The sequence below is a fragment of the Alexandromys fortis genome, unplaced genomic scaffold (assembly GCF_014885135.2).
Source record: "Alexandromys fortis isolate MF-2015 unplaced genomic scaffold, M_Fortis_MF-2015_v1.1 scaffold_45, whole genome shotgun sequence".
Taxonomy (NCBI): Eukaryota; Metazoa; Chordata; class Mammalia; order Rodentia; family Cricetidae; genus Alexandromys; species Alexandromys fortis.
Genome location: NW_026067926.1, coordinates 8002133 through 8028289, shown reverse-complemented (window position 1 = coordinate 8028289; position 26157 = coordinate 8002133). Strand labels below are relative to the sequence as shown.

The following is a 26157-nucleotide window of genomic DNA, read 5'->3' as shown; positions in this document are numbered from 1 at the left end:
CAAGTCCCTGGGTCCTCATGAAGCATGTTGATCATGTAGCTTTATTCTGACAGAAGGGTCACCTTCCCGGTGCTGAGAACACTTCTCCAGGAAGCTTTTCTCTGAGAATGTGGCTGCGTACCTGACAGGGATATGGGGCAGAGGGGGAGGCAAGGTTAGTAATTTAGTTGTCACTGGCTGACAGGTTAGTCTTAGAATATGTTCCCTGCAATTCAAGGCTTTCGAGAGAGAGACAGAGAGAGGCACTTAACAAATGTCAGCTCTTTTTTGTAAACTGCCACAGCCGCCTCATGCTGACCCTGACGCGGCTGAGGAGTTGTCTGCAGGCTTCCATCAGCACCTCATCCCACTCACTCTGGCGTTTGCCTTTCCTTAATGTATTCGTTTTTTCAGTTTTCATACAAATACATATTGTATGTTGAGCATATTCCTCCAATATCTCCTCCCCTCCTCTCTGTCTCCCTTTCCCTCCCACTATTCCCCTTTGTACCTACGCAGTTCCATAACTGTGTTCTTGTTAGACAGACAGACAGACAGACAGACAGACAGACACGATCTCTTTTTTATCAGTTTAGGAACCACAGACAACAGACCACATGAGCTATTTGCCCTTCTAAGAATGGCTTCATTTGCTTGGCAGGCTTTTCTCCAATGGCATCCATTTTTTTTCTGCAGACACAAATCTCAGTGTGTTTCCTGATCCACTCCTCTATTGTTGAGCACCAGTGTTGGCGCCAGAACTTTGCAATAGTGAATAGCGTGTGGTCACAGACAGTAATGTGCAAGTCTCTGTGCAATACGTGGAGTTGTGGGTCCTTCCAGTACACGCACGGAAGTGACCCAGCAGGATCACATGGTAGATCTGTGTTTATTTGATTCGATGAGGTTCCATACTGATTTCCATGGCCTCTGGACAAGTTTATATTCCCGCCAGCAGTAGAGAAGAGTTTCCTTTGTCCACATCCTCGCCACCCTTTGTTTGTTTGTTTTCCTAATGACTGCCGTTCCTACCAGGCCCTGGTGCCCTTGATATGCACCAACAGGATCGTGTAAGGAGAGCAGCCACTGTGGTCACTAGGGAGTGTTATCACTATGATCAGGACTTGAACACAGGAGCCTGTAGTTTTTCTTATTTCCCCAAGAATTCGGTTAAGAGACACATTGTTTCCTGTTGGGTTCTCAGTCTCAGCCCTTGCTATGCTGACCAGCTGAGCCCTTGCTGTTGGAGACATGGCATCCTGGCAGTCAACAGCCCAGTAGCACCCCTAACTTTAGCTAGTATGAGCCAGTCTGATTCCCTCAGTTCAGACAACTACAAATTTCTCTAGACCTCATCAATGTCCCTGGGGTAGAGAGGGATTTATTAGAATTTTATTATTAGAATTTATTGAATGACTTACAGGCTGCGGTCCAACAATGGCTAGTTGTGAACAAGAAGTCCAAGAACCTAGCTGCCTAGTCCCACGTCTCAACTGGAATACATGTGCTGACAAGGCAAGAGCAAGCAGGGGAAGAATGAACCCTTCCTTCTCCTGTTGTCCTTATATGGGCTTCCAGCAGAAGGTGTGGCCCAGATTAAAGGTGTGCTTTCTAGCCTCGAGGTCTACATTAGAGATGTCTTCTTGCCTCAAGATCCGGATCACAAGTGTGCCCTCCATTTCTGGATTAGAATTCATTCCAGACACAGTCAGGTTGACAACCAAGAATAGCCATCGCGCTTTCTACAGAGTGAGTTCCAGGACAGCCAGGGCTACATAGAGAAACCCTGTCTCAAAAACAAAGCAAACAAATTTTAAAAATTGTGCACATTTGCATCTGCCATGTGCATTGTGGGAATCTTCAGACAATTTGCAGACATTGATTTTTTTTTTTCTCTCCAACTTGTGAGATCAGGGTATCCATGGGGCTCATATTGTCAGGCTTGGTGGCCCTACTGAGACATCTCACTGGCACCAGACCTGGCTCTTTGATGTGAATTCTGTAGAACAGACTCAGGTCCTCATGCAACACTTGACTGACTGAGGTCCCCCCAGCCCCTGGACTGCCCTTACTCACTGAAGGCAGACTAGCATAGGCGCTGTGGAGTTAGCCCAGCCTGGACTGTAATCCCAGCCTTGTCACTAGCTGTTCATTTTCGATGATGCTTAACCTCTCTGTCTCTTTCTTCCCTCTTTGCTAGAATTCGTATAGAGACAGCACTTGTGTCCTGTGTTTGAGTGGGGATTAAGTGAGAAGAATACAGCCAACCAGCTAACCAAACCACACTTGACAACTCCTCTGACTTATGGCACAGCACATGTATAGCAACAGCTTATCAAAAATGCCAGACGGCATGGGGAAATGCCCTAGCTGTAAATTTCTGCCACACAAACATAAAGACCTGAGTTCGGATCCTCAGCACCCACACAAAAAAACCTGACATAGTAGCACACACCACATCACTGGGATGGAAGAGGAAAGAGGATCCCTGAAACTCATTGGCCAGCCAGCCTAGCCGAACCCATGGGCTCCATGCTCAATGGAAGCCCTTAGCTTAAAAGCTAAGGTAGAGAGCAGTTGAGGAAGATACCAAATAAGGGCCCTTGCACATATGTGCACACACCCCTTACAGATACCCACAGTAACAAGTACATATAGCACACACACGCGCGCGCGCGCGCACACACACACACACACACACACACACACACACACACACGCGCCTAGGCCCTGATGACAGCTTGCTCCGCTTTCAATTGTGCTCACATTTTTTTTAAATGGCAGTTTCAACAAATTCTGCCCAGTGATGCATTGTTTAACCAAATGTCATCTCTCTGCCTTTCTCATTTAAGTATCATCTGTTAGGTTTACACATTGATACACCCATGAAATTAACATTACACGTGTTTCCTCGTGGAGCTGACTAGATTTAATTTAATTGAAGCTGTTGTCGCTGCTGATAGCCTCCAGAAGCTGCAGAAGCGTGCAGGTTGTCTCCTCTTAACCCGTCCTGTCTGAAGATCAAAGGCTTGGTGTTCTCCAAGTGGTCCTTGCCTGTGTTTACAACGTGCTTTCTTTTCAGATTCTTTATGTGTTTTTCTTTATTTAGAAAAGGGTGGAAGGTTTCAGTTCAGGTCCCAAGCCAAGGGTGAAAAGTTCCCCCTTTTCTTCTGGGCTGGCTAGTAGAATGGAACAAGAACTTTCAAGCCAGTGGCTTCAAACATGCGACCAAGCTGGCTGCCAAAAGAGGCTCTGGTGGCTGCAAGATGAGATACAGCCTCATGCAGCTGTGTACTAAGAGACTCTCTGGGAGAGGGCCCTGCAGGCTGGTCCACTGCCTGATTTTCCAGTCTGTTATCTGGTAACAGCCCTTGGTAGTTGTTTCTTAAAGAAGTGGTGCTGTCCCTCCACCCAACCCCACCCCAACCCCACATTTGTATTAGTTGCTTTTCTTGTTGCTGGTACCAAATACCTGACAGAAGAAACAAGGTGGAGAGGATTTATTTGGGTTCACAGTTAGAGGACACCATTCATTGTGTTGGGAAGGCACAGCAGCTGGGCACCTCCATAAATAGTGGTGGGGCTTGAGGTAGTGATGCCATGTATCAGTATGAACCAGCAAGCAGAAGCCCTGGCAGGAAGCAAAATGGACAGAATCTTTAAGTTCTGCCCCCAGCCTGCCTTCTCCCTTCTAGTTGGGCTGAGTAATACAAAGGATCCACAGCCTTCCCAAAAGGTACCACCAAACACATGAGCCTGTGGGAGACATGTCAGTCAAACCCAAACAAAAACATAGCAAACTTATGACATTATAAATGAATGGATTTCTGCTGCCATATGCTTGAAGGTCCCTAAGATGACCTTTCACGGTAACCTTTGTCTGTGTTAAGCCTTCTGCCCCCCCACACACACAGTGCCTCCTCGTTAGTCCCAGGAAGGATTGTTCCGACCAGGGTGTTAAGTGCAGACAGAGGAAGTGTGAGTGAGCTGAGTGTGCAGACACGGCCTGCACTTGGAGCAAGGTGGGCCACAGTGTGGTGCACAACACATCCCACATATCTGAGGGCTGTGTATCCAGCAGAAGCTTGGGTGTAGTCTGGGTGTCATCTCAGAAGGCAGGATGAGGATCCCCGGTGAGATCTGCACATGAATGTATTTGAAAGCAGTGGTATGCAAATCTCATTCTCTCCAAGTACAGCCAAAGCACTGTAGCTACCGGCTTTGAAGCCAAACCTGAAAGAACCAAATGGCCATTAATTATTTCCTCGAGATGTTTTGTTTATTCTACTGCAAACCTGCCCACACAATACAGGACATTCCCAAAGTAAAACCAAGTCCAAGCCAAAGTTTCCCCCCCCCACACACACACACACCTTGCCCCCTGTATCTTTTGTCTCCCTCATTTTTCTTTAAACTAAAACCATCTGTACCTTATTCTCTTCAGCAGTGCCTTCTTTGGTGTAGAATGGAGGCATCCGTGTGTTTGTGCATGTTCATGTGGCTGTGTGTGCGCCTTGTGTGTACATGTATGCGTACACATGCACACGCCTATAGGGCAAAGGACAACCTTGAGTGGCATGTCATTTTTCAGGCACCTTTTTGTTTGAGACCTCGCCTCTCATTGGCCTAGACGGTCACCAAATAGACTACCTGGCCCTTTGAGCTTCTATGAATTCGCCTTTTCCCTGCTTCCCACCACACCGTTGTCACCAGGATCACTTCACCTGACTTTGTCCTTGGGTTCTGGGACTCTGATCCAGGTCTTTGAGTTCAAGCATCTCCCCAGCCTAGTGACACCTTCTTTACCTCCCCACTCTTCCTGTCTCAGGTCTTAGCTTCACTGTGGCTCCCTCGGAAAGTTCTAGAAACTTCCCCAGCACCATTACTTCTCCCCCAACAGTCTGTCCTCCACAGCCCAGCTGCACCGGATTCTAAGCTTCTTAGACACCAAGTCTGTATGAGTTTACTCACTGGTGCGTCCTGGCACCCCGCAGGGCAACTGCTTGCAGTACCTGCTCTGTGAAAATTGCTAAGTGGGTGGACGGAGAGAGGGCCCTGTATTCAACTATGTGGAAAAGACACAGAGCATATATTGCTAGGGACAGGAGACATATTGCAAATTGGAATGTAGAAATGTGTTGCATATATGCTTACATATATGATCTGTGTATAGAACTATTTCAAATATGTTCAATGACTAGAATACACCAGGATATTGATTTTTCTCTTTCTTTTAATTTTTTCCATTTATTTGATGTGCACAAGCTAGAGCACCATGATGAATGGCTGCATGAATGTGGTACCTGCCCAGGTTGGGGCAGGGGTCACTTCCCTACAATGTAGATTCAAGGAATTAAACTCAGATTGTCAAACTTGACAGCAAGTGCCTTTACTTACTTGAGCCATCTCCAGATCCTTTCTTACTTTCTTAATATTGTCCTATGTGCTTGAATTTTCAGCAGTCTGAATTTTCCATATAGATAGAGAAATCAAAGAAACAACCAAAAGCACCCAAGAAGATGAAGTTCTTGGGGTTGAAAAAAATAAGTTTCTCCCTTGTCTTTATCCCAGGGCCTCAGCACCCCTAGTGTAGAGTCTGTGGTCTTTGCATTCAAGCCCCACCCAAGGGTCACCATGACAGAGAGTGGATCCTGGGATAACCCACTACCATGAACCTTCTCAAGTACATGTTTCAATATCCATTCTTTCCTGCAGCAGTAACTTATTTAGTATGCCCCTGGGGTCCCCAACATTGCCAACCCCACATCCTGGAGATCCGGTGATGGGAAAAACAAGCAAAAGGGAAAACAAATACCCATTGCATTTGGGTTGACCTCTGCGCTCCTCACTGTTGAAATAAACCTAACACATTAGTGGTCCAGTCCTCATAGAGGACCCTGATGCTGAGGTTCACTTGGCACTCTTGTCTTGAAGGCAGGTGGGAGAAAATTCTAGAATCATGCTGCCTGGACTGAAAATCCATCACTTTGGTGGTCAGCAAATACTCTCTCTGTGCCTCAGTTTCTCCCTTTATACAGCAGACATGCTGGCTTCACTTGCAAGTGTTGGCAGGGTTCCTGTGTGGTGCTGTGGGGGGAGAGCTTGGCCTCAGGACCAGCAGAAAGAGAAGAAAACTTAAAGGCTCCGGTCTGAATCGGGCACTGTGACAGCAATAACATGACAAATGGTTGCCAATGGGGGAAACGTCCCTTCTTAAAGAGCTGAAAACTGAGCACCTGCAACACATATTCATGGCTTATGATCAGGAGGCAGCGTTAATGGCCCATAATGTGATTACTATAAGGATTTTTATTAGGAAAATTCCAACCAATTTGGCATTAATTAATGTACTGTTAACTTTCGAGTGTTACTCACCCAGTCCTTGGAGAGTTGGAGAAAATAAACCTGTTGTCAAAACCCTTACCCTGAGAAGTAAATAAGAGTTGTTTGCTCCTCAAAAGGCCCTGAGGTAATAAAAACAGATGAGTCACTGCCTGTTTCAGGCCCTATTTATTGAGCCTGTGAGTCCCTTCTAGAGAGGAGAGAGGGTACAGAGAAGAAACTGTCAAGCAACTCAAGACTCCAGAAAGAACTTGGAAGGAAGCTTCCACCTCCGGGTCACAGGACAAGAAGTAAATCTTGGAACGGGCATTAGCAACACCTTGAGCCACAAGGCTGCAGGATGTTGCAGAGGACCCCCTGCCTCATGCCTGCTCCCCACTTTGTGCTGTGAGGCTGTGCGTTGTGTTATTCACTTGGGAATGGCAGAACGGGACCTGCTCACAATCCATTCCCCACTGTGGCTACCACAAGCCTGTGGTAGCAGCTCTCCCAACATAGTCCTTAGAATAGTACCCTACCCTGCAAATACTGGTCCTCCTGTCTGGCCATTCCCATGCAATGCAGTGCTTCTAGCTGGCCTCTGTGGAGTAGCCACATGGGCCTACCTCTCATCTACCATGCTGAGATGCACTAGGTGATGTTGGCCCACACCGTTCCTTCTGTATGGAGACTCTCTTCCTTCAGTCTTGTCCAGTGACCTCATCACTCATTCTGTAGACTGTAGCCCAAAGGACATATCCATACCAACTTGAGTAGCAGTCAGATTAGTGGAGCTGCTCTAGCAAGAGAACATGAGCTGGGTGCCTTCAAGGAGAGAAATACACTGTCCCAATATGCAGAAACTACAAATCTAAGGTCAAGGTCCCAACATGGTCTAAGTTCTGGTAAGTACCATTTTCTTGAATTGCAGGTAGCTGCCTTCCTTGTCTTAGAGGGAGTAGGCTTTCTGGTGTCTACTCTTCATAAGGACACTAATTCATCGACCCTGGACTCTACCCTTGTGACCTCCTTTAACCAGTTATCCCTTAACTGAGTGCACAGCTCCAGCATCATGACATAGCAGGCTTTGTGACACAGTGGACTCCGGCATCTGAACTGCAGCACAGTGATTCCTGTTGATGGCATCTTTGATAAAGACCCTACTCCCTGGGCATTGAGAACCCAAAGAGGGGCTTCATGTTGCTAAATTCTTTGAGAACTCCCTTGAAAAGAGGGACAGAAAGAGTGTGGTGGATACAAAGTTGGAGCAGGACAGAGAGGAGATGCTCTCTCTTGCAAGGTTATTTATAGTAAGAGTCACCGTGACCACCATTGCATATTCTACCTTGATGATCTTGTAGCTGTTCCTGTGTTTATCGTCTCTTCTTCCTGGAGAGCTTGCCTCTCAGGAGCAAAGCCTTTGGTGATGGATGTTACTCCTCTACCTCATCCAGGGCAGCATCCACCTGGTCCAGCCTAAGCATCCTTTGTCCCCTAGGCAGCCTTGGAAAATATGAGTAGTAGGAGTCTGTTTGGGAGACTAGTCATGTTGAACGCCCTGTGATGTGTGGGCAGCCACGTCTGCCCAAGCATGGTGAGTAGCCCTTGCAGGGAATCAGTCAGTGATCGCGAGGAGGAAGGAAGCTTTGCCATATCCTGGAACCACCATCTTCTTTCTTTTTCTTCCTGGTACGTATGAGTGTGGTGTGTGACATATATACTTCTCTCTCTCTCTCTCTCTCTCTCTCTCTCTCTCTCTCTCTCTCTCTCTCTTTCCCTCTCTCTCTTAGTGTGTGTGTGTGTGTATGTGTGTGTGTGAGAACTGGCAATTCACCTGAGATGTTTTTTTCTCAGTCACTTTCCACCTTTACCTTTTGAGACAGGGTCTCTCATTGATTTGACTAAACTGGCCATTGACCTTCAGGACCCTCCTGTCTCCACCTCAAGCACAAACTGCCACACCCTACTTTTTGTATGGGTGCTGGGGATCTGAACTCAGATTCTCAGGCTTGCAATACAGATACCTTACCAATGTCATCATTTCCCCAACCCCAGTTTTTTTTTTAATTTCATATTTATTTATTTATTTTAGAGGTTGTCTCACATCACCTCTCATTCACCAGGTAGCCAATTTTGGCTGTGGTTTATTTTTTATTTTTTATTTTTTTTGACATGGTGTAGTGTGGGTGTTTTAGGATTAACAATGAGATCTGAATCCCAGTTCCACGGTGATTAGTAGGCGAGGTCGGCTACTTGCTCTGGGTCTGTTTCCTTACCTAGGAAATGAGGATAATCAGTTCCATCCTTCCACCACCCAATGTGGAAAAGGGATGTAAAACCACCCAGCCAGGCAGGCACAGAGCATCACGTTATCTTTATTATAATGTCCCTTTCATCCTTGGTGGCTGGAAAAGGCCACACCAGCAAGGTGGACCAGAACCCATGGGCTGCAGCCTAGCTTTTTCACAGATGATGTGTAGCTGGCCAAGCGACTGGGACCCGATGAATTGCAGGGAAATGTACCATACGCCATCAATATCCATCCCACCAGTTTCCATTTATTGAGCCGTACATCATTAGAATATCCCTGGGCTCTCTACAATAAAATCAATAAGACGGCGCAGCCACGGGCTGTGGTTTAATAACTCCAGACTTGAATAGGGGGGAAGAAAATCAGTGAGCAGGAAAATGTCCTGAGTGCTTGGTCAGAGAGTAGAGGGAGACTTTTTTTTAAAAAAAGAATGGGAAAGAATTAAGGGTGAGCCAGCCTTAGACTCCATATCTAGAGCAGGGAGCTGTGAGGACCTAGGGTTCATCTGGGAAGGAAAGATGTGGGTACTTAAATGTGTGGAGGAGTGGAAAACATAGGTACCAGGAAGTCTGAAGAGGTATTGCCCCTCGAGGACTTCTAAGGAAGGATGGATCCAAGCACCCAATGTCATCTCAGGCTTCATGAAGGGTCCCTTGCTTGAGCCCTAACTGACTTCATAGTTGTGCAACCCCCAGCTAGTGTGTTTATACCAAGTGAGATGCTACAGCCTCCACAGACAGTATCATCTTACCAGACTTCTGGCTTATATATGGCCCATCCTACACCCAAGCTCAACATGTGACTCTACAGAATTTAGAAATCGTTGGGGCATGGCACACGGAAGTATTTTTTGCTTTGGTCTGTTTTCTGTGGTGCTGAGAAAGGAACCCAGAGTCTTGTACATGCTAGCAAAGCCCTGCCTGCCCCTTGGCTGTATCCAAGCATAGTTTTCTGGAGCTTATTTGCTTGTTGTTGGCCTGAGATATCCGTGTGGATCTGATGTGCTGGTGGGGCTAAGGATCCTAGGCCTGCACCAGTGGTTTTCAAATATTACCCCATATCACCATCACCCCTGGAGCAGACTTCTCACCGCTCAGATATTGCTCCACACCCTCAGTTTCTGACTAAGGAGCATGAACCAGGGCTGGCATTTGCATTTTGCACAAATTTCCCCGTTTTGGTGTTGCTGCTATTCGAAGGCTACCTTTTGGAAATAGTTACGAATTATGACTTCTCAACTAGGGAAGATTTTGCCTCTGTAGATCCATCAACACTGGTTAATGAGCTGAAGCCTTTTTGGTTTGGTCATCTTGGGCAGGTACTGCTGGCATCTGGTTGATAAGGCCAGAAATGCCTAAGACAGTCCCCACATCAAAGAGCTACCTGTGCTCAATTAACAGCAGAGCCAAGCATGAGAGGCTCACCCAGAGAAGGTGGTTGGAAGGTGCTGAAGAAAGGGCATCTGGGCTGCAGGTGAGCTTAACACCAGCTGCAGCGAGAGCAAGCTCTTGGACTCTCCTTCACCATAGCCTGGCTGTGATGCATATTTGCATTCAAGGCAGACTGTATCCTGACCTCTTGTCCATCTGCTGGCTCTGTGACCATGAGCAAATCCCACCTCAGAAACTCCCAGCAAACCCTTCCAGGAAATCTGGAGTGAGCAGGGTTCCCTGAGCCAGAAAAAGCAAATATTATCTTGACCTTTGAAATTCCTCTGGGACGTCCAGGGCTGCCTGGCATCACCCGCTCTCCTGTGTTTAACACGCTCAGCACATCCCTTCTGGGAAGGAAGCTGGCGGAGTCAAGTTGTTCTCATCCATGTGCCTCCTCCACCACATGCCTCTCGAACACCTCCCTGCCCTGCTTTGTTTTCGCTGCAGTAGTTCACCTTTATTTTTTCTTACCTGGACTTTATTCTGAAAGTCACCTTGCACCATGGTCATTCATGGGACCCTTGCTTTCAGTTGAAGAGGTAGGGCCACACAAAGGAATGGGGATCAGGATGGCTGAGCTCTCACGCCTGTAACAGAACACTAAGAACAAGTGGGATCTTCCATTGGAGACACACTGTGGCCTCACACAGAACTGGTTGGGAACAAAAGAATATGGTGCTGCTGATGTCCAGTCTGCATACCATGTGACAATGGCATTGAAGTTGTCCCCATTATACCTTTTAGTCCATTCAGTCTCACTTGTAGAAGAGTATTCTTTTTTTTTATTGAGAATAAGAAAAAAAAGTTTCCGCCTCCTCCCAGCCTCCCATTTCCCTCCCCTCCCCCCACTCTTCTCCCCCTCCCCCCATCCTTCTCCCCCTCCCCCCACTCCTCTCCCCCTCCTTCTCCAATNTCCAATCCAAAGAGCAGTCATGGTTCCCTGCCCTGTGGAAAGTCCAAGGTCCTCCCCCCTCCGTCCATGTCTAGGAAGGTGAACATCCAAACTGGCTAGGCTCCCACCAAGCCGGAACATGAAGTAGGATCAGAACCCCTTGCCATTGACCTTGGCTTCTCATCAGTCCTCATTGTTTGCCATGATCAGAGAGTCCGGTTTTATCCCGTGCTTTTTCAGTCACAGTCCAGCTGGCCTTGGTGAGCTCCCAATAGATCAGCCCCCACTGTCTCAGTGGGTGGGTGCACCCCCCGTGGTCCTGATTCTTTGACAGGTAAAAAAATAAATAAACTAAGGCATAAACGTCTGTTCACCTGCTGATGAACAACGGACGCAGGCTGCAGACCTGGGATATACACCTGTGAAGAATTGTGTATAGAATACAGGATAGGTTCCTCAGAAAATCGGTTTTAATTTAGTTACCATGGAGTACAGCTGATCCACACCTGGGTGTATGCACCCAAGAACTGAAAGTAGTGACTCAAACGTATTTCACAATCATGCTTATAGCCGAGGCATTCACAGCAGCCAGAATGATGTAAGCCACTAGTGTCTCCATTCACAGATGGATGGATAAGCATCCAGTGGTATGTTCATGCAAAGAAATATTATTTTGCATTGAAAGGGAAGGAAGTTCTGATATTTGCTACAACATGGACAAAGACCATTTTACTCACTGAATAATGATAGTCATCAAAGGACATATAGAACATGAGTTCGCTCATTAAATTCCTAGAGTACCTGAATTCGGAGAAATAGAAGATGGAATGTTGACTGGCAGTCAGTGAGGAGGAGAAATGGGCATCTCTGTATGTCACACTCTTGCAGAATGCCAAGTGTGCTGGAGATGGATGGTGGGGTGACGGTTATATACAGCAAGGTAAAGGGACTGATGTCTCGTTGAAAATGGCAGAGGTAGTTACTTAGGTGGGTGTCTTGGGGCCAGACAGATGAAAGCATCGGGTCTCCTAGAGCCGAAGTTATAGGCAGTCGTAAGCCACCCAAGATGGATGCTAGGAACTGAACTCGGGTCATCTGCACTCTTAACCTCAGAGCCATTTCTTCAGCCCCAAAGAGTGGCCATTTCCATGGTATATGTCTTTTAACACAATTTAAGTGCAAAAATAAATGGGGGATGCTCACTAGGGGTGTGATAGGAAGAGAAAGAATAAAAAAAGAAAGGCCGAGATGGTTTTCCCGGAACAGAACCATTTTTCCCCATTTATACAGAGACTGGAGTGCCTCCCTGACACTCACTGGGCTAAAGAAGACCCAGTTGCAGCTTTTGTGTTGGGACCTCCTTTGGGCACTTAGCTGGCTCCTCCGAGAGGCTTTGGTGCTTCAGAGCAAAGGTCTTCAGCCTCACCCAAAGCCCTGCAGAACGAGTCCAGCCTCCAGCCAGTCTGCTGGGTGAGCAGAGCCAGCCATGTGCAGAGGCTCTGGCCGAGCCTCCCACTTGTGCCTCTAGGGGCACATGCATGGATGAAGCTGTCTGCCTTCATTCATCAGTCCCCAAACATCCCCTGAGCAGTCTCCATCAAGCTGAGCTCTCTACTAGGCCCACAGGCCAGGACAGCATCCTACAAGAGAATGAATCACAGGGCCTCCCTGGCAGCTCTCAGGAAAGCCAACCTGATACTCGGAAGAGTTCCGTTCAGCCAGTGTTAATTTCATGATTGCCTTAGAATCCTAAGGTATTCTGAATTTTCCATGAATTTTGAGAACTTTCATTTCCCTCACTGGTAAAATAAAGTAAGGGTTCTGGAGCCTGGCAGACCCAAGTGTTTTTCTTGAGTCTGTTACTCACTAGAGAGGGTAAATCTCACTCAGCAGGAGGGGGCTGCCTTGACACTTTGCCGCTATAGATCCTGAGATCGTTAAATAGTAAATTGCCAGAGGAAGACTGAGGAAGATGGCTCAGTCAATGAAGTATTTGTTGCTTAAGCAGGAGGATCTGAGTTCATTTCCCAGAGCCCACAGCGCTGGGAAGGTAGAGACAGAAGGATTCCCTGGGGCTTCCTAGTTGGTCAGCTTGGCTGAAACACTGAGCGCCAGGTTCAGACAAAAATCCTGTCGCAAAAAAATAAAGTTTAGGGAGATCAAAGAACACACCTGACATTGTGTAGCATGCACCACACATGCGTGCACAACCTCACACACCAGTGCACATCCCATACCACACACACAGGCACACAACTGTATAGAAGCTGCTGATGTAACTCAGTGGTAGAGCACTTGACTCCTGTGTATATTGCCTAGTGTTCCCTCCCTGGCACTGGAGAAAAATACTTTTTCCAAGAGGAAAAAGCATCCCCCTCTTGATGCTGAAAAAGAGCCTGCAAGTCCAGTGCTTCTCCTAATACACCCATCCCTTCCTGCATGGTGCTGTTGCTGGCGTGTAACTGCCACTCATCTCTGGTGACAAGGAGGACTGGGGACAGCCTGCACATCCATCCCACTCTGTCAGTGGTGATCAGAGAAGTTAGGTGTCTTCCTGAAGCTCTGCTGTGAGAAGCTGGACCCTACACCCAGTCCCGTGTACCTCCCACACTCTGTTAAGTTAGCTGTGCCCCAGCTCAGAGCCTCTGACCCAAGCCCATTTGTATGCAACCTCATTTCTACTTCTCTTCAGTCCAAAGAACCCAGCAAGCCAGAAAATGACACTCTCCCACACCAAGAGGCACTTTGAGAATATTAACAGAACCAATCTACAGAGGGCCTTGCTGGTGGAGGCTAGTCCAGCCCAGGGACTCCTTCCCATTTATGTTACTTATGCTTGGGCCAGTTGGAAACATTCCAGCTGTGGGTGTTTACTTGTGGGCAGGGGTTCTGCTCGGACCTGAGCATGTTGCTAGGAGCCAGGGCAGCCTCAGACTGGAACCTCTCAGGGGAGAACTGACTGGTTAAATTTAACTTGCTTGATTCTGACCATTGTGGGCCAAGGCCTGAGTGGAAAAGATCCAATTATGCTTTGATTTGCAGAGCATTTGCCTCAGGCCTGGCCCTGTGCTCAGCACTGAACATACACACACATGAGAGAAAGCCAAGACATCTATACCTATGTCTATAGCTGCATGTAATTCGTATCTCTCTGTATTTATAGCTATATCCATTTTCCAGCGGAGAACACTAAGACTTGTAGAGATCACATAAGACCACCTAAAGTCTCAAGCTCAGGATGACCAGAGGCCGCACTCTAAAATCCTTGCTTGGGAGGGGTCTATAGAACTCATTGGTTAAAAGCACATGCTGTTCTCGCAAGGGACCTGAGTTTGGTTCCCGGTACCCATGTTGGTAGCTTACAACCTTCCAACTCCCACTAAGTGATCCGCTGCCCTTCTCTGGTTTCCATGGGTATTGCTCTCACATTTGCAAACCCACACACAGACACCCACCTATTCACATAATTAAAAATTTAAAACTCTTTGTAACCCTAACATCTTTCTTCCATTTCCAAAATCCCACACGGCACCCCAATCCCAAGCATCCCCAGTAGCAGGACATACAAACATATCCCTGCCTAGGGACTAGGGGACCACATCAAATGTTGTTCCCTAGACATTGTCCATTTGCTAGTTTTTTGTTGTTTCTTTTTCTTTTTTTTTTTTTTTTTTTTTTTGAGGCAAGCTGTCTTATTAGCCTGGAACTCACCAAGTAGACTAGGTTGGCCAAAGGTACAGCCTCAGGCATCCTTCTTTCTCCATCTCCCTAGCACTGGGATTGCAAGTGTGCAGCACCTCGGGGCTTGAACTCAGGACTTACCTGTGCAAGGCAAGCATCTCCCCAGCCTGCACAGATGTGTTGAAAACAAATGTTTTCAGTTGGTAATGGCTGGCTCCACAAATGTAGATCAATGCTTCCTGTTTCTTTTCTTATGCACACACCTATGAAAACATTTGGTTTATAGCTTAAGCATACTAATGAGTTCCTAACAACTGATAACTGAACAGGGTGATCCCCATAACACACTATAGGAGTCGTTATTTAAAACTCCTAAGTTGTTTCCTTCTGCCACTTTTCAGAACAGAGGGGAACATAATGGAAGCTAAAGAAAGTGGCACGGAGGACAAGCTGGCTCCCATGGGCCTCTTTCTCTCACCACCCTGGAGGACACTAAATGGTCATCAAGTCCACAGGATAGAGTCCTACTGAGTTGTTGTAAGAGGCTTAGCATGGCCTGACCTGTTAGTGGAGGAGCGGCGCGCCCCTCCTCAGCCTTCCTCCTGCACCTCAGACACACACTTGATATTCTCCCCCGTCAGTGTGGCTCTTAGCATTCGTCTGGAGTCAGCGTCTCCGGCTGCCTCTAATCACTCTGATTTTTCCACTTATTTTCTATTTTATGCCCCAGGAATCTGATTACGTTGTTAAAGCTGTGCCTCTTTCTTAGGAGCTGGACAGAGTGTGGGTTTTTGCCTTTCCGAATCCGCTGTCTGAAGAGACCCACATGACTTTAGCCACACAGCATTATCTGTCCAACAAATGAAGCCACCTGACATGATTCTGCGAGTAGATGCTCCCGTTATATACGATGGGGACGGTTTGATGAGCAGAGTGACAGTGTTAGGGCTCCTAGATCACAGGCTCCATCCTTAGCTCAGCTTGCTTGCTCGCTCCCCCTCCCTTCCTTCCCTCTTTCCCTCCCTCTGTCCCTCCCTCCCTGCCTGCCTTCCTTCTTTCCTTCCTTTCTCTCTTCCTCCCTCCTTCCTTCCTCTCTTCCTCCCCTCTGCCTCCCTCCTTCCTTCCTCTCTTCCTCCCCTCTGCCTCCCTCCCTCCTTCTTCTCTTCCTCCCTTCTCCTTTCCTCCCTCCCTTTCTCTCTCCCTCCCTCCCTTCCTTTCTGTGCTATGGGTGGAACCCAGTACCTTGAGCATGCTAGCTGGTGCTCTACCATCGAGCTATATAAACCCAACTCTTGATTTTTGAGACACACCCTTAATATGTATTTCAGGCTGGCATCAAACTGGTGACTCTCCTGCTTCAAGCTCCTAAGTGCCAGGACTATAGGTGTGTACAGCCACACCCAGTAGCTCCACCTCCCTGAGTTACAGCCTCCGTGTGCACTGAGGCCAACTGGCTGATCCTAGAATGGCTTTAAGACACAGTAGCTCTTTCGCTGGCCTGAGGTGTTTTCCAGACACTCCCTTCCCTCCTCCAGAACTAAAGCACCCACAACTCCTTGTCTCTGTTGTGAATACGGTTTGCTCTCCAACACTCTAAAGAGGAGTTACAAAAGGATTTCTGGTGTGTTTGTTGTTTGGGTTTTTTTTGTTTTTGTTTTTGTTTTAGCCATCAAAGCCTGAGTCCCTTTAAAGAACAGTGCAGGGTCACTGTATCAGGTCTGGTCACTGACTGATGCCACTCTTTGGCACTGGGCATATGGACACAGCAGAATGGCATTGAACTTGGCTGTTTAGCTTCTACTCCCAGCTTTGTCTTCACTGTGTGGCCTGGGAAACGTGCCAAACACTCTGAGCCTCAAAGGGCGTTAATGTATTCTTAACCAAGACCAAATAACAAAGGACCCCCGAGCCCTCTCTCAGTAGGAGTATGTGGCAGGCCCTCAGGAAACATAAGTACCTCTGAACCACCACAGCTTCCACTCTTCATCGGAATTCACTTATTCATCCATTCACTCATTCCGCAACCCTAGCAGGAGAGCCTCTGACTAGATACAAAAATGAGCGCTGAAGGAACGAATGGCATTTGATAGGCTGTCAGGTGGGGAGCTGAATGGCATTCTGAGTTGAGTGAATGTGTGGAGTGGGTGGGGTGAGGAGGTAAATGGAGTGAGTTTCTCAGTAGGTGGGAAGATGGAATGGATGTGTGTATGTATTGAATGGGTGGGTGGATGGATGGATGGAGTCAGTAGGTGGGTGAATGAGTAGATGGGTGGTAGAGATATATTTATAATATATATCTATACATATATATATACTATATATATGTATACACATATATTTGTTGGTCATATAGAGTCATCTCTTACCAAATGCAGAAATTCTTTCGAAACACCTCTGAAAGCCTTTAGCTCCCTGCCTTCTTATCTGCAACAGCTTACAAGGTATTTAATTAACAAGCGCCACTGTCAACCCTACTTTCCAAGGTCTCGGTGTGATTGTGTAGTCTACGTTAGTGGTTGAGGGCATGGTCTTCAAGACCTGTCTTTGCATCTCAGCATTAACTAATTAATGCTGCGTGACCTTGAACAAATCCCTTGGCCTCTCTAAGCTGTGGGTTTTCCTCTGAAGAATGGCGGTAATAACAGCCTTGCAGGTTGTCAGGAAGATTAATGAAATAATGAGATCAAGCCCAGACCACTGCTCCAAGCAGGTATTGTTAATGGACAGAGCTGGTATGTTCCCGCTTGAAGCTTTTGTTCTTCACAAAGCACCTGCTGTGTGTGTGTTAGGTTTTACCTGAGTGTTATGTGTCTGATGGTAAATGAGATGGATATAGCCCCTCATCTCTCGGACCTTATGCTCTAGCAGAATGCTCAGATAATAAACAAGCAAACACATAAACAACTTCAGATGGTGTTAAATGATGTGCAGAAAATTGGAACAGGTGAAGGGAGAGATGGAGAGTGAAGGTAATCTTTTATTGGACTTGTGCTGGTGACAAGAAGGTGTGACCATGCTAAACCCAAGGGGGAGGGTGTCTGGGGACCAGGATTCACTATCAGATTGCACCAAGATCCAGGAGCTTGTGCAGGTAAAAAGTAAGAAAGGGAGGGGCAAGCTGGCTGGGCAGGTACTCAAAACAGAGGTCAGAGGATTTGCTGTGTGGAGCTGTGAAAGCCACACAGTGTGGTTTGGACATTACTCTTGTTGGTAAGGGGGTTTGGTTTGGTTTGGTTTGGTGGTTTTGCCAATCATAAGAAGAGAGAAATGATTTAAGATATATAAGTTTTTCTGTGTAACCTAGGCTGGCCTAAAACTTGTGATCCTTCTGCCTCAACCTCCTAAATACTGAGATTACAGGTGTGTGTCAGCCACCCTGGGTTTGGACATTCTTCACACTAATCTTGTCCTCTAGAAAGAGCCTGCATCTGACTGCCACTAAACTTTCTGATCACAGCCCACACAGTCCCACTCCCAAAGCTACTACTGATGAGGTTGAACATTCTGAATTCTCAACAACCTTAGCTGTCCCTCAGGGACACCTGAAACCACAGCGGTGTCCTGGGCCCCACAAACCTAGACCCTGCCAGGAATCCATTTAAACTAGAAGACATGGTCATCATAGGGAAAGCCAGACAGAACTGAGTCAGATTTAGGAGGCTGTTTCTCACTGGCCTTGGCCCCAGAAACAGGGAGTTTCTGAGGCTGATTTGGGGGGAAAAGTGTCTGGAACCCTTTATCCAAGTGGATTGGGTATGGGATCTGGCTCTCATAAAGTAACAGATGATAATCTATGACAGTGACAGAACTCCAGTTTGATTCTGGAGCTCAATGTGGGTCATTGAGATTTAGATACCAGTCATATTTATATTGGTTTTCTTCTAGCAACTTCTCTCCATCCTCCAGTATGATGTGTAGCAAGTACCTCTTTATCTGATAGTTCCAACAAAACTAGGGTATTTTTGTCCCCTTGGCATCCATCTAAACAGTGTTACACCAAGGGAGTGCCGAGTTCTGGCTGGCCAGTCCTGAGCTACAGGCCACCTCTGGATTGATAATCCCGATGACGCTGCCTGCCTCTGCAGACTGAGCATGAATAAGAAGAGCCACAGAGAGTGTCGGCGAAAGTGCTGAGGAAAGGACTCTGTTAGTAAGGTACTTAGAGTACAGACCTGGAGACCCAAGGTCAGATCCTCTGCACCTCTGTAATGAAGCCAGTCCTGCAATCCCAGTGCCAAGGAGGCAGAGGCAAGAGGATCCTTGAGGCTTGCTGGCCAGCTGGTCCTGCCAAATCAGTGCTCCAGGTTCAATGAGACACTCTCTTTTAAAAAGATATGGTTAAGAGCAATTAAGAAAGACACCCAACATTAACCTCTGGCCTCCACATACACACACATGTACACATGCACATACACACACAGACTGAGAGAGATAGAGAGACAGAGAGAGAGAGACAGAAACAAAGAGGGGGAAACAGGTACCAGATACACAGTATCAGATACGGTTTGCTGCTAGACAGAATCACTCTTCTGATTACCAATACTGTTTTGTACACTTGAAACTTTGTCAAAAGGTCAGAGTTCATGTGACTGTCTTATCACACCTGAACATGTTGACCACTGTTTGGGGAAGAAAGGAAAACTCTTCTAGACAGACAAAGGCATGTTCACCCCAGATTTCCTCTGCAGTTTGTCTTTGGCAACCCTCATCCCTGCCTTGTTTGGTAGCTTATCTTAGTTAGGGTTACTGTCCCTGAGGTGAAACACCATGACTAAAGCAATTTGGGGAGGAAAGGGTTTACTTGGCTTATGCTTCCATCTTACTGTTCATCATCGAAGGAAATCAGGGCAGGAACTCAAACAGGGAAGGAACTTGGAAGCAGGAGCTGATGCAGAGGCCATGGAGGGATGCTGTTACTGGTTTGCTCCTTGTGGCCTGCCCATCTGGTTTCCTTATAGAACCACAGGACCACCAGTACAGGGGTGGCACTATCCACAATGCTCTGGGCCGTCCCCTATCAATAACTAATTAAGAAAATGTCAAGAACAATGGCAATGGGTTTTTGATCCTACTGCACGTACTGGCTTTGTGGGAGCCTAGGCAGTTTGGATGCTCACCTTACTAGATCTGGATGGAGGTGGGTGGTCCTCGGACTTCCCACAGGGCAGGGAACCCTGATTGCTCTTCGGGCTGACGAGGGAGGGGGACTTGATGGGGGAGGGGGAGGGAAATGGGAGGCAGTGGCGGGAGGAGGCAGAAATCTTTAATAAATTAATTAATTTAAAAAAACCTCAATCAGTAAACACACACACACAAAAAGAAAATGTCCTACAGACTTGCCTAATGCCCAGTCTTATGGAGGCATTTTTCTCAATTGAGATTCCCTCCTCAGATGACTTTAGCATGTGTCAAGTTGACAGTACTGCCCAGCACAGAGCTGAATGTATGTGTCTGCCTCTTCAAACCCCTGCAGGTTAGAGAATGTTATAAGCAGCACAGTCTCTTGCTACCTTGTATCTGGACAGCATAAGGACCTAAAGTTTGCTTGGTTCATCTGAATCAAGCTCTAGAATTCAGCGTGGATGCTGTGCTTCTGTCCCCCGGGGGCAGCAGAGGAGACAGTCCCAGCTTCCCAAAGGGCAGGCCACCCTCAAGCTCATGTCTATGGTCTTCTGGTTTTCCCCAGGCAAAGCCAACAAGAATGTCCAGTGGGATGAGGACACTGTGGAGTACATGCCCACCAACCCGGTCAGAATCGCCTTTGTCCTGGTGGTCCATGGCCGTGCTTCTCGGCAGCTACAGCGCATGTTCAAGGCCATCTACCACAAAGACCACTTCTACTACATCCACGTGGATAAGGTGAGGAGCTCATAGCTCAAAGCTCTGTGCTGGGCTTCCTCTGCAGTCTGTCTGTCTATCTATCTCTGAAACTTTCTCCCATCTCACAAGTCCAGGCTAAGGTCTAGAGATGGAACCAGTAGCAAATGATCCTGAAGTGTGTGTGTGTGTGTGTGTGTGTGTGTGTGCGCTGCTAGTTTTAGAATATTTAACTGTGGCTCTCAGCTTTTCCTACAAACATTGTTTCTCTGGTTGTTTGTCTTTTTTATTCTTCCTCGACACATGATAATTACACATATTTATGGGGTACAATTTGATATGTTGGTATATGTATACACAGCGAGCCAGTTCGTTCAGGAAATTAGCATATCCATAGCTTTAAATGTTTCTCATTTCTTTGTGATTGGATCGTTCAAGATCCTCCCATGAACTTTTTTTTGACATGCTCTACATTACTGTTAGCGTTTGTCTCCCTCCTACGTATCACATACAAGAATTTCTTCTCTGAGACTCACTGGGCTGCTTTTCACCTCTTCCTCTCCCTATCTGGTTGGTACCCACTGCCTGCCTTCACAGACCTGTAAAACTAGCATCCCAGGACTGGGCTCACTTTTCCTAGAAAAGTCCAGGTTAGTTGAGATAGTCTTTTGGACCATGTGCTAATCGGTGCTGCCCTGGTCTGATTGCAGCTGCAGAACACGGACAATAAATGGGTGTGGTTGTATGCCAGTAAAATCTAACTGCCAAGACCCACACTTGACTTGCTGACCCTGGTGCCATCTTTCCCTAGAAGTCTCTGTGTCTCTGTTAATCTGTTGATGTCACAAGATGTGTGCAGATCTAGAACCCTGGAACTCATAAGACAGAGGCAGGAAAATTGCTCTGAGATCAAGGTCAGCCTCAGATGAGACCCTGTTTTCATAGAAAACCACACATGGAGGTTGTAGAACACTCAACGGTGGTAGAACACTCAACTAAGTACAAGGTCCAGTTATAGCTTCTAGCCTCAATAAAACTAAAGAGGCAAGAGGGCTATTTTCATCCTCCAGATGTGTTTCTTCATCGGCCTGTGAAACAGTAAGGGAGGGGGGTGATCCTGAAGAACAGCACATGTAAACTCTACCTCCTACCTGCAAAGACTCACCAGATTTAGTTTTTGAGCTTGGTACCCTCAGATAGCATGCAGGAGTCAACCCTTATCATGTGGCGTTCCGGGCCCCACAAGCTCGAGGCCGCTGGTTGACTAGCTCAACAATGGGCCTGAGAATCTGAATTTCAGTAGGCGATGAAAAACTCGTGTGAATTGAATGTTTGACTATTGACGCAGAAAGATGCCACAGGCTGACATCAACAGCAGCCGGTGTGATCAGACACACCAACCACAGGAGGAGCAGGGCGACCGGGATGTCCGTGGGCTGATGTTTTCTGGGCTGTTTACTGTTGCCTTTTCCTTTTCTCTCCTGGGGAAAGCGTTCCAATTACTTGCACCGGCAAGTGCTCCAGTTCTCCAGGCAGTACGACAATGTCCGAGTCACCTCCTGGAGAATGGCCACCATCTGGGGCGGGGCCAGCCTCCTGTCCACCTACCTGCAGAGCATGCGGGATCTCCTGGAGATGACCGACTGGCCCTGGGACTTCTTCATCAACCTCAGTGCTGCCGACTACCCCATCAGGTGAGGCCGTCAACAGCTCCCAGGCAGCTGGTTCCAGGGTCCTGCTTCCCTTCCCTCCCTATGTAACAACAGTGGGGACACAAGAAAGTACGGGCAGTCAGCCTCCTGTCTGGAGAAGCATCCTGCCTCGTGAGATGAACCGTGGTTTTCCTACAGTATCACCCAACATTGTTTTCAGAAAGCAGAGAGCAGAAATGGGAGAGAATCGTGTTCCTAATTTTACAAAAATGGCCAGCTCTAGTGTGGGCAAGAGGAAGCTGGGTTTGGAAGAGCTGTAACAGATAGTAAGGAATAGAGTAACAAGATACGAAGTCAGAGAGTTAGAGCTAGCTTTTGTCATGTATCTGTTACTCCGAGTCAGATGAATGCATGTTTTGAGCAGAAAAAGGGCAGATATGACCAGTTGAAGTCAAAGCAAGCTAATAGAAGGGAGGCTGCTTACAACAGCCCAGGCTAGGTCACAGATAAGCGAGAAAGACCCTGGAATGTTTACTCTAGAGCAAGATGTGTTGGCAAGCAGGGATGGAGCACAGAAGAGCATGGAAGAACGTTCTAGACCCAGATTTGTGGGCCATGCACTATTGACATTTGGTCTTTCTGATTTGTTGCTATGAGGCTTCCCCTTGCAATGTCAGGCATTTATCAGTGTCTCTGGTCTCCACCTCCAAGCTGCCAATAGCATGCTGTGCCCATTTATGTCCTTCTTACACAGTGTCTGAAGAGACTGTCGATGTCACCGGCGGTTGAGAGCCATCGTTTCTTTATAAGAGAAAATATAATGGGCAAATATATCGATCAAAAATGAACTTTGTGCATTTTGAGAAATCTGAAAAATGGGTGAAGTTTAGTAAACAATAGCTGAAGGAAAGGTGACTCTAGACACTAGGCAAGGGGTAGCCAGAACATTCCCTTGCCATCTTCCATTAGAGGATTTAATTCAGAAATTTCTTGAAAAGTCTATGTAGAGCAGATATTGTGGGGGGTCATTTCTTGAGCCCTTGTGGGGAAGCCAGCAGATAAATGGTCAGACTGAGGTCCACTGTCATGCACTAAAGACTTGAAAAAGCAAGTATTAAAACTGGTTCTGTCTAAGTACATGTTCTTTCTGCTTGCAATTAACTTCTTGGGAGATCCAGGATCCTGGACTGTCTGTAGAGTTGCAAGCAAGAAGGAAACAGCCAGGTAGGCACAGCCACTGCTGCCCCCTAGAAATGCTGCATTGCATTGATTACAGTCCCAACTGTCGCCATGACCCCTTACCCTGAAGGGTCAGGATCACACAGTATGCAGGCTTAGACACTCACCAGACTGCTCAGCATGGGAGTCTGAGATCAGTCATGGAAGCAGCGGCAGATTCCCGGGAATATAAATCCATGCATGTGGCACCAGGAGGGAATAACAGACCACAGCAGAGTACCAGGCCTGTGCAAGGGGCTCAGTGCATTTCAGCTGCTGGCATCTAAGTTAACGGCCGAGGTTGCATCTTTTATCTTTGCAAGGGTCCTAATTATCGTTTCTCAGACCATGTGCTGAAGGTGTGTTCTTTGTGGCTTCTTTAGCTTTACAGCGCGTTGTTTGACTCTGTGCAGGCTTATTCTCCCTCTCCCTCTCTCTCCCAGGTCATTGCCAGGGTGCACACCCTCCCCCCCCCCCTTAGCTCTACACTCTATCCTGTCAGCCTCATGGCCAGAGGCACCTCATGCTTTGGGGCTCTGCTGTTTCCTCTTGCTGTTGCTTCTACGAAGTCGCCCCACACAAAAACATACGGATTTTGCAGATGAATGGTTTCATCCCGGGAAACTGATAGGTTTTTTCTTCCCATCTGCTGTCCCATCTGTAGCTTCTGAAATGACTCCTTCCATCCCAGGAAGAATAAGAAAGCTAAGAGGACAGTGGGAGTGCCCACTTCAGACTTTTCCAAGAGGCTTTAAGGACTTGGGGAGTCTTCTGGGACAGAAGTAACCCAAGATATCCACTCTGAACACCCACCCACCATTACTGGGAGTGAAGACTCTCTTCTGGTAATAAAGACTCACTGGCTTACTGCATCATAGACATGTCTGTTCCTAGACACAGGTAGCCATGTGAATTGGTGCATACGACTTGAATTTTATACATCTCTGCTTTACCCTTTAGAGTGAGCACAATAGCAGTACCTCTTGCAAGGGGTTGTTGGGAGACGAAAATGAAAAATGATACATCATAAGCATCACGCGAAAGCTGATGGATAGCAAGTGCCGGGTAGATACAGGCTGGTCCCAGCCACGGGGCGATGTACGCCAGCACAAGCAAGGCTTCACACTCCCCCTCCCTTCAAAATATTTCCCCTTTCCCTCTGGTGGAGTGAAAAGCCAAGCAACTATTTCTTGACTCCCATTCTGTCTCAAGGTGTGAAAAGCAGAGTGAGTCTGTGAACGGTGTTTCAAGAGAACACAAGACACAATTTGTGTGTGAAGGAGATTCCTGTGTGGGTAATGGGCAGGCCAAGTATGCCCAAAGACTCCATGCCTTCCTGCCCTGCTGTTTGATGTGGTGCGGCACTGTGCAGACTCTGGCTGAAGCTAGTTAAATGCCAACACATGGTGGGTCGTAAATGCTTCCAAGTTCGAGGTCTTGAATCATCAAAAAGCATGTTAATTGCATTTTTTCATTGCCTGCATAGCAAGGAAGTAACTTTTGACTGGTCACGTGTACACACGGATTAAACCATGAATATTTCTTTTTTTTTTTAATTTATTTATTTATTTATTTATTAAAGATTTCTGTCTCTTCCCCACCGCCGCCTCCCCTTTCCCTCCCCCTCCCCCAATCAAGTCCCCTTCCCTCGTCAGCCCAAAAAGCAATCAGGGTTCTCTGCCCTGTGGGAAGACCAAGGACCACCCACCTCCATCCTTGTTTTGTTTGGGCCTGCACAGAGACATCCATCCTTGGGACCTTTGCTTTGAAGCAAACAGAGAAGGGTTGAATATGTCCACAGCCCCTCTCTCTGTGGTGTGTGTGTGTATGTGTGTGTGTGTGTGTGTGTGTGTGTAGCAGAAGCTGTTGCCTAGGGGAAACAATATTCACATATTTCAAGCTAAACCCAGCATCTGCCTTTCTTCCTCTTAGGGACATGCGGCCATAAAAACATAACACGTGAGACCCACTGTGTAAACACATAAGTTATGTTAATCACAGACTCAAATCTGTGTCTTAGGAAAGTACCAGTGTTGGGGACTGCAGAGTTGAAGAAGTTTGAAAATACGAGTAGATGAGACAGGAAACAGGTGGCCAGGCTCTCCACAGTCTCCCCAAACCAGTGTTTGTATGAGACCTACAATTCAAGTATCTCCTGCAAACCTACTATGTACCAAATCCTCTACTGAGGATCTTAACACATGGTTTGTTTGAATTCCCATCTTATAAAGGAGAGATATGTAAGAAGCCAGTGGGCTTCACAGGCCTACTGAGAGTCATAGCCTTGACAAGACCCAGAGAAGAACTGAGGTACCTGAGGGCTGGACATCAGTGTAGACACTCAGATTCAGGGCTCAGTTGCTCCTATATCGTCATCCCTTTCATCAGTTCGGTGGCTCTAATTGGTTGAAGGAATCCCTACAGCTGACACCAAGAGACAGCTTTGCAGGTGCTGATCTTCCGACAACGACAACGTTGTGGGCAGGGCGGGGATCTACCCAGTGACCTTTGTTCTTGCTCCTGACTCTGCAGAACAGGACAGCTGTATGCGGAAGTTCTGGTTACCTGGGGGCAGATGCAGAGTTACAAGTGGAAATTGGAGACCTGGGCTTGAGATCCGAGCTTATTTTATTTTCTTTTGTTATCTTACTACTCAACCCCTTATGATAGCAATTCAGGGGTGTCTTGGGGAGGGAAGGGTATGAGCCAGCCTGGTGAGACCAGGGGAGAGAACGCTCTGTATCCATGAATGAACTCACAAGATGGGCTCCCTTCTGACAAACCCGGAGGCTTCACAGGTCTACTGTAAGTCAAAGACTTGACAAAACCCAGTCAATGTCTTGTGATCTTCTG

At 47.2% G+C, this 26157-nt stretch overlaps 1 protein-coding gene across 1 annotated transcript in view; it reads left to right on the top strand.

Annotated features, from left to right (window-relative positions):
- Xylt1 (xylosyltransferase 1) overlaps positions 1-26157 on the top strand; it is a 296492-nt gene that overhangs the window by 190038 nt on the left and 80297 nt on the right. The window contains exons 4-5 of the mRNA XM_050143246.1: positions 20304-20476; positions 21926-22128. Of these exons, the coding sequence (XP_049999203.1) occupies positions 20304-20476; positions 21926-22128 (376 nt within the window). The remainder of the gene's footprint in view (positions 1-20303; positions 20477-21925; positions 22129-26157) is intronic.